General features: G+C 37.8%; 1 protein-coding gene across 1 annotated transcript; it reads right to left on the bottom strand.

The window, feature by feature from the left end:
• Nucleotides 1-2,306: 2,306 nt before the first annotated feature.
• Nucleotides 2,307-7,738, bottom strand: LOC143722598 (aquaporin-4). The gene is made up of 6 exons (XM_077213991.1): nt 7,724-7,738; nt 6,609-6,803; nt 5,042-5,203; nt 3,540-3,704; nt 2,806-2,886; nt 2,307-2,522 (listed from the first exon to the last, which is right to left on the bottom strand). The coding sequence occupies exons 1-6, from the start codon at nt 7,736-7,738 to the stop codon at nt 2,307-2,309; spliced, it is 834 nt and encodes a 277-aa protein (XP_077070106.1).
• Nucleotides 7,739-8,227: the final 489 nt, after the last annotated feature.

Below are 8,227 nucleotides of genomic sequence, written 5' to 3' on the forward strand. Positions count from 1 at the left end.
AACAGGCGAGTTGGTGCTGACTTGAACTCACACATAGGCAGAAAACACACACACACAAGGCACATCGTCGTAATAATGTCACGCATCAGCACACACACAATGTGCCTCCATCCGCGCGGCTCAAGAGAGGCCCTGTGCGGAGAGGTATGAGCCAGCCGTGTTCAGAGACATGCACTAAAAACCCCTGAGCACAGGAAACACATTGTTCCTCAAAGCATGAGGCTAGCATGTGAAAACATCCTTTCTCTGTCTCTCAGGCCTGACTCCAGTCCGGCTCGCCATCGGTGCTCAGGGTTTTAAACTCAAACCTTTAATCTTGATGGTCACGTAAAAAGAGCAACATTGTTTTCCCAGAACACTTGTAAATCGATCCATCCATCTATATTTCTATCTATCGTTCTATCCATCCATCCATCTATCTGTCTGTCCATTGTTCTATCCATCCATCTATCTATCTATGTCTATCTGCCAATCTATCTATCTATCTATCTATCTATCTATCTATCTATCTATCTATCTATCTATCTATCTATCTATCTGTCTGTCTATCCATCCGTCCAATCCATCTATCTATCTATCTGTCTGTCTGCCTGTCAGTCCACCGTTCTATCCATCCATCCATCCATCCATAAATGCATCTGTCAGTCTGTGCATATAAAATCCATTAGGACTTTTGTGATGCCACCAAATGTAAACACAATAGTGTAGATAAACTTCTAAAAATAATAATTTTCTTTAAAAAAATCAGTGCAGTGCAGTTTATGGAGATATGGTTGAATGATGCTGGTGGTTCTGGTTTGTTCAGGGCAGAAGTGATTATACAGAGGTTTGTATTGTGTGAGGAGCAGATCGGTTTTGGAGGGGCGGGGGGGCTTCGTATAGCCGGATAAAGCCCTGGAAAATCCCTCTGTTACAAGAGCTCATGGTGAATTAGGATCGCTGATCTCATCTGTTTTACTCCCTCACTTACACACACACACACACACAACCATACACATGCATGCTGAACAAAAAAAAAAATGCTGACTGGCACTGTGTGGATGTTCTTCATTGTTTAAGTGCATGTGTGTGTTATTAATAGCTGCTATGTATGATGTATGCATGTATACTCAAGTGTGTGTGTGTGTGTGTGTGTGTGTGTGTGTGTGTGTGTGTGTGTGTGTGTGTGTGTGTGTGTGTGTGTGTGTGTGTGTGTGTGTGTGTGTGTGTGTGTGTGTGTGTGTGTGTGTGTGTGTGTGTGTGTGTGTGTGTTCAACATGTTTTCTGTAAGAACACAGAGAAACAATGTTACCGTTTATTGAATTATGCTACAAGTACAAGTTGAAATGTGGATCAGAGTAATTTGTAGCAGAGCAAATCTATACGAGAAAACAAATGCTTTTTGTGTCATGGCAGGAAATGTATTATAGTTCTAGTTTAAATAATTTATAAATTACAGTTTGATATCAAGTACAGTAAGAGTTTAAGAATCCGATTATTCATAAATCTGAAAGTCAATTTATGCTCCAAATGATAAACAAAGTAAATCTTGAGAACACAATTATATTTATTTCCACTAAAGATTGAATGACACTATCAACAAACACACTGACATAATAGCGATAAAATTAAATTCACACTGAAATTCTGCCGTTATTTGGTTAGCAGTGGATTTAGAAAAACAATATTTATAGTCTACACTTTATTTTGATGGTCCACTTTACACATTCTACTAACTATAAGTAACTTGTCAACTACATGTCAACTAACTGTCATTAAAGTATCAGTAGACTGTTAGGGTTAGAACAAGTTGACATGTAATTGCAAAGATAGTCAGTAGAATGTCTGTTAGGGAGCAAAAACATAAAGTTTTACCATATTGAATATTATCGAAGCAAAATAACAAGCTCAAGCCACATAGACAAATAAATGTTTGGCACTTGTATAACTATCCATGTTCAAGCTGAGGGTTTAGCACAAAGAGTTTTCATTTTTCATAGACAGTGGGCAGTGCAGCTTCTGATCCACAACAGAGTATTCTATGAAAATATTTTCATTCAATATTTACAGATTTTTAAGGAAATATGTGATAACATATTCCACATGATCATCCTCATTTGTGAAACACGAGCAGGACAAACTTCTGTGTAAATGATTCTTAAATCTGTTCTCAATAACTTGCATGGTGCAATTTAGGTAAGAATGGTTATGAAGAAACGACACAAATTTTGTTCTGGTCACGTTTCACGAATAACACCCAGCGATTGGTTGTTTGTGACATTGACGAAATATAAAAAAAATGAATTCTTGGTCAGTTGAATCTGAGCTTAGCTGTGCTCCAGTTTGTTGCTTTGCTTGTTTCTCATGGCGCTCTGTGTGACGGTGGACAGGGACGATCGAGACACGCTGGCCGTCTCCACAATCTCAATGTCCTTACAGGTCAAACAAGCCACCAGCTTCTGTCTGGACGCGCTGGGGGCAAAAATAAACTCGTGGGATAGTCCAGCCAGGACTGCACCTAATATTGGCCCGATCCAGTAGACCTGAACACAAGAGGAAGCAGATAAGTGACCTTTTTTTTTTTTTTAAGTGATAAAAACATAAAATAACCCATATTCATCTCCCTATTTGTGTTCTAGCAATGCAATTTCAGAGATGTCTCAGGGTTTGGACTGCAGGGGTACACAACAGCAGGGGACACGTCTATAGAAGTGCTTTTCCTTTCCTACTTGCTCCAAAAGCAACAACTTTTTTTGTAAGAGAAAGATTTCTAGATGTTAATTGCGGAACTGTGTCATTTTTCCTTGAGACAGCTGTTTAACTTACCCAGTGGTGCTCCCAATATCCAAGTATTATAGCGGGACCAAGGGAGCGAGCCGGATTCAAGCTGGCACCAGAAAACCTCCCCTGAAATCCACACACACACATTTAAAAATAATTATTATTATTATGTGTATTTACAAAAATACATGCAGAGGGAGGACCGCACAATGGGATCATTATTCATAAAAATGCTAATTAAAAGTATCTGTCAAATGGATAATAAATTCAGTGTTCATGTAGTTTGACTGGTAGTTCACTGTGTTTAAGTCATTAGGGACGTACATACGCATGCATTCAAAAGATTGAGGTTTTTTAATGTTTTTGAAAGAAGTCTCTTCTGCTCACCAAGACTGCATTTATTTGATCAAAGATACAGTAAAAATAGCAATATTGTGAAAAACTGTTTCATTTAGAAATAAGTGTTTCTATTGGAATATAGAATGTAATTTATTCCTGTGATCAAAGCTGAATTTTCATCATCATTACTCCAGTCTTCAGAGTCACATGATCCGTCAGAAATCAGTATAATATGATGCTCAAGAAACATTTAAAACATTGAAAACAGTATTTTTGTGTGAAACTGTGATACTCTTAATTCAGGATTCTATGATGAATAGAAAGTTCAAAAGAACAGCATTTATTTGAAATAGAAATCTTTTGTGACATTATAAATGTCTTTACTGTGAATTTTTATAAATTTAATGCATCCTTGCAGAATAAAAGTATTCATTTCTTACAGCAATAAAGATTGCGGTGGTTACAGCAAACCCAATGGCTAAGTTTCCAGGTTCGTTTATTTCTCTCCTGCGCTGATCTTCCACAGAAAACACGGTGAAGCCCAGGACAAACGTGGCAAGCATCTCCATCACAAGAGCTTGACCTGCGTTCATGTCCACTGGGACCTTTAGGGAAAGAAATGTTTTAGATTTGTTTTGCAACCTTGAGTGTCATGTTGATTCTCGATGGACTGGAAAGTAAGTGCAAAACATCTTTAAACAGTTCATTTCTAAACACAGCCCTTACAAAAAAGAAGTTTATTCAAGTGTGCTATTAGTATACTTCTAAAAATAATGTACTTTCAGTCTACTTTTTATGTACTTCTCAGAAATATACTTAGTGTACTATACTGACAGAAAAATCTAAGTATATTTGGCCTATGTCTTTTGATCAACTTATACATAGTATAATTAAGTATTCTAAGTATACTTGGCTTGTAGGAGTTTACTCTTTTGATTGAGTTGCCTTTTAAATACTTTTTCATATACACTGTAAAAAATTATATGATCAATAAGTTATGACAACACATGTTTTTACATTGCTTTAACTCATCAAAATAAGTTAAGCATTGTCAACTTTTGTATAAGTTATACAAGATTCAACTCATTTTTAAGTCAGTTTAATGTGATTTAAGTTGAAATGACTTAAACATCTAAGTTGATTGTACTTAAGTTGTGTGTAAGGCAACATTTTTAGTGTACTTTACATACTGTCTTATAAACTTACATTGTTTAAATAAATTATTTATTTCAAATTTTATATTTTTTCTATATTTGTAATATACTAAAAAGATGTACTACAAGTATTTAACTAGTAAACTATAGGTATATGGATATGTATATAGTATATGTTCACTTGAAGTTTAGTTGCAGTACAAACAAACAATGTACTTGTAAACTAGTTGTGTACTCAAAGTTTACTACTGTTACACTCAAAGTATACTTAAAAGTATTATTTTATACACTAAAAAGTGGGTCAATTTCAAGCGTTTTGAAAACAGTACACTTACAAGTATACTTCTAGTACATTAATTAGTATACTTATATAAAGTATACTTAAAAATAAACATGAACTTTTCTTAAGTATACTTAATCAAATTAACTTGATGTATACTTGTGTGTTTTTTAAGGGAGGCCTGTATGAATCTGTTAAAGTGCCTTTTTAGAAAAGGACATTAGAAGTTCATGTCAACATGCTATATAGGCGTCCTCATGTTGTTATTTGAGAAATTGTTTAATTTCTATTCAAAATAGGAGGTTTGGTCCTGCAACCACATACTTTGGTCCAACAAACACAGTTGTAATTCCTTCCCGACCCTAACCATTAATAAGCCCTAAAATCAGTGGGAGATTTCAGGTAGAAAAATAAAAGCCTAACCCTGGTGGATGTGAATATTGTTTCAGGACCAACAGGCTCAGAAGTGGGTCTGGACATGCCCTATATTTTGTGAAAGCCTGTGCACCTTGTTGATGTAGTTCTGTGCGGTGGACTTCAGGGGCAGCGACAGGTACATGAGGCCCGTGGCGAGGATCCCCCCCAAACACTGGGCCACCAGATACACCAGCGCCCTGAACACATCCACCTTACGCGTGGCCAACAGCGCCACAGTCACTGCGGGATTGACCTAAAAACAACAGGACACTCTTACTTACACTTAGATCAACCATCCCACAGATTATTTTACTTGCTCTTACCAATTCCCATATTAAGTAGTTAAAGCAAACCATCGGCGAAACAACAATCACATTCATTATTTTTATCCAAAGTGACATTTAAAAGAAAACATGAAATCAAAATTGACCGTTCTTATTATTTTAATGGAATATTGCAGTATTTATTATAAATGATTTATCCGTGCACATCATTATTGTCTCCTCGTATTCTTTAATCAAAACATCTTCCCCTCCCTCTTGCAGCTCATCTCTTCTCTTCTCTCTGTTTACTGGCGTGAGGCAATAACCTGTCACTCACATGAGATCCACCAATAGCAAAGCACAACCATCCAATCAATTCCCCATCGACAAAATCAAGTCCCGCCCTACATTTGTTCTTGTTCCTGAAGCCGTTTCACTTAGGCCCCCGTCCACACTACTGCGTTTTCGTTTAAAAACGGAGAATTAAAACGAAAACGATCTCCGTCCACACCAGCGTTTTAGCTGCGTATTAGAATTGATCTCCGTCCACATTAAAACGACTGAAAACTCGGATCACGTGACCATTCTCCAACACTGTGCATGCGCGTGCCGGTGTAAACAGGAAACGGATGGACTATTCCTCAGATTTGATGAGGAAGCAAGTAACGTTAGCTACCTCTGCAAAGATTAGAAAATGTCGAAGACCAGAGATTTCTTTTCATGGACCGCCGCTGCACACGGGAATTGTCATAGATCGCTCGAATAATAGTTTGCCTCCGGCGCATGTAGGCAGTTATAGCATTGTAAAATGCAGAATTTGCTTGCACAACAGCTGCTAACAAAGACATCAAAGTCAGTAACGCTTGTAATTCGTTATCCATGTTGCACTCACTAACATCAGCTACGTAGTCCAGAATGTTTTTGTTTGTTTTCTTCCGGTGACGGGACATGTGATGGGTGGCTGACGAATCAGGGAAGGATATGTCATGGGTGATGACACCCAATGATAGAGCCGAGCGTGACCTTCTACGTCATCGTTTCTAAACTCCTCCGTTTTGTCCCGTCTACACTAAAACGCCCTCCGGAGATTCAAAACGAAAAACGGAGCTGCAGCGTTTCTAAACTTCTCCGTTTTGGGTCTTCGTTTTTCCCGTTTTAGTGTGGACGGGAGGTGCAAACGTAGCAAAAGGTCTCCGTTTTTAAACGAAAACGCAGTAGTGTGGATGGGGCCTTAGAAATGTCACAATGGGGAAGAAAAGACTATCGCAACTTCTGTTTCAAGCTGACTTTATGGTTTTTTGTTTTCTGGGTTCAGATCACATGACGTGCCACTGTTAACACCACGATTTACCAGTTGAGTTAGCAAACAAATAAATAAATAAATCAGTTATTTACCTGAGCGCCACTGATTTCACCAAAGCAATATCCCAGAACCACAGTTGCCATACCGGCAGCCAGTGCGGGGTATATGGGCCCCGGGGAGGCCCCGTCCGGCCCCGGCACTAAAGAGCCCAACACAGCCGATACAAAGATCAGGGAACCAAGAAGCTCTGCCAGAATCCCCTGCCAAAACTGACGGCTCCTCAGCTCCTGGTGTGAATCAAACGGCGAAAATAAAGCAAATAACTTTACGTTGACATTAAACCTGTGATGAATTGACTGTTTTATGGGATATTTAAAGACTCAGTAACCAGCAAATAATTTTAACCAGCAAACTAAATGTTACAAAATAAGATGACACGACAATAATTTACATGATTAAAACATCCACAGAGCAAAATACTAACTTTTTAGTTCAAATTAAAGTCAACCAAAATGCAATGAAAATATCTGAATATTCCAAAAGTTTATCTAAACCCAAAACATAAGAGACAGCAAACTGTTTCAACTAAACAGACACTAAAGAAAACTATTGAATGAAATGAGACACTAATAAAATGAAGACAGAAAACAAAGAAATAAAAGAGAATAAAGAAAAAGTCATCCATTCAATTTTATACACAGTAAAAAATTATATGAGCAATTATATGATCAAGTTATGACAACATGTTTTTACATTGCTTTAACTCATCAAAATAAGTTAAGCAATTTTCCACTTTTTTATAAGTAACACAAAATTCAACTAATTATGAAATGACTTAAACATCCAAGTTGATTGTGCTTAAATTTAAAGCAGCAACTTTTTACAGTAGCAATTTTATAATTGTATATATATATATATATATATATAGAGAGAGAGAGAGAGAGAGAGAGAGATAATTTATGTTTTGTGACGATGCAAGCAAAGTCAATAAATAGAAGTATTTTTAGTGTCACCATACATTTATTCCATAGTTAAAAGTGGAAAGACATTGAACTAACATCAACTGACAATAGATATCACCGGAAATTTTTATATTGCATTTCATCGTAAGTTCACCCTAAATCCTGATCTTTTACGCAAACTGGATCCACAGCAAATTGGACTAAATCTCCAGCAACCAATCAATGACTGTTTTATTTGTCCTTACCTCTTTTATTGCCATTCCAAGTCTGATCTTATACAATCCGTCCGTCGGTCAGTCTGCCCTGATATGTGTGTGTGTGTGTGTGTGTGTGTGTGTGTGTGTGTGTGTGTGTGTGTGTGTGTGTGTGTGTGTGTGTGTGTGTTTGAGGGCACGGGGTGTCTTCTGTCAGAAAGAGGCTAATTAATTCCAGTGGAGGAGACTACAGGAGGCCCGGGCACAAAGGGATCACCCCTCCCTTCCTCCCTCTAAATGCTCAGCAGTGCATCATAAACATCAACTTCAATCGGGCACGTGAAGCTTTAATGCTGTAGAGCAACAACCCTCGGTCGCTCGTATTCACCTGCCCTACAGAGTCACTGACTGAAAGAGCAACTTCTACCACTAGTGCAAGGAGTGAGGGTTTGAGTGGTGGCCAATAAGACACACCGAGTGTCCTTTGGTTTATCATTATCTGCCACTGTTGGGTTTCGGTGCCAACATCCTTTAATTATAAACGAGTGAAAGTGC

This window comes from Siphateles boraxobius, unplaced genomic scaffold (assembly GCF_051911475.1).
Source record: "Siphateles boraxobius isolate OS27281-9 unplaced genomic scaffold, OSU_SipBor_1 68, whole genome shotgun sequence".
Taxonomy (NCBI): Eukaryota; Metazoa; Chordata; class Actinopteri; order Cypriniformes; family Leuciscidae; genus Siphateles; species Siphateles boraxobius.

Bases quoted from the DNA above. Each gene is read 5' to 3' on its own strand.
- LOC143722598 (XM_077213991.1), bottom strand. The intron at 2,887-3,539 runs GTAAGAAATGAA...TGTGGATTTCAG, and splicing joins CCACCGCAATCTTTATTGCT to GGGAGGTTTTCTGGTGCCAG. The intron at 2,523-2,805 runs GTAAGTTAAACA...TCTTGTGTTCAG, and splicing joins GATATTGGGAGCACCACTGG to GTCTACTGGATCGGGCCAAT.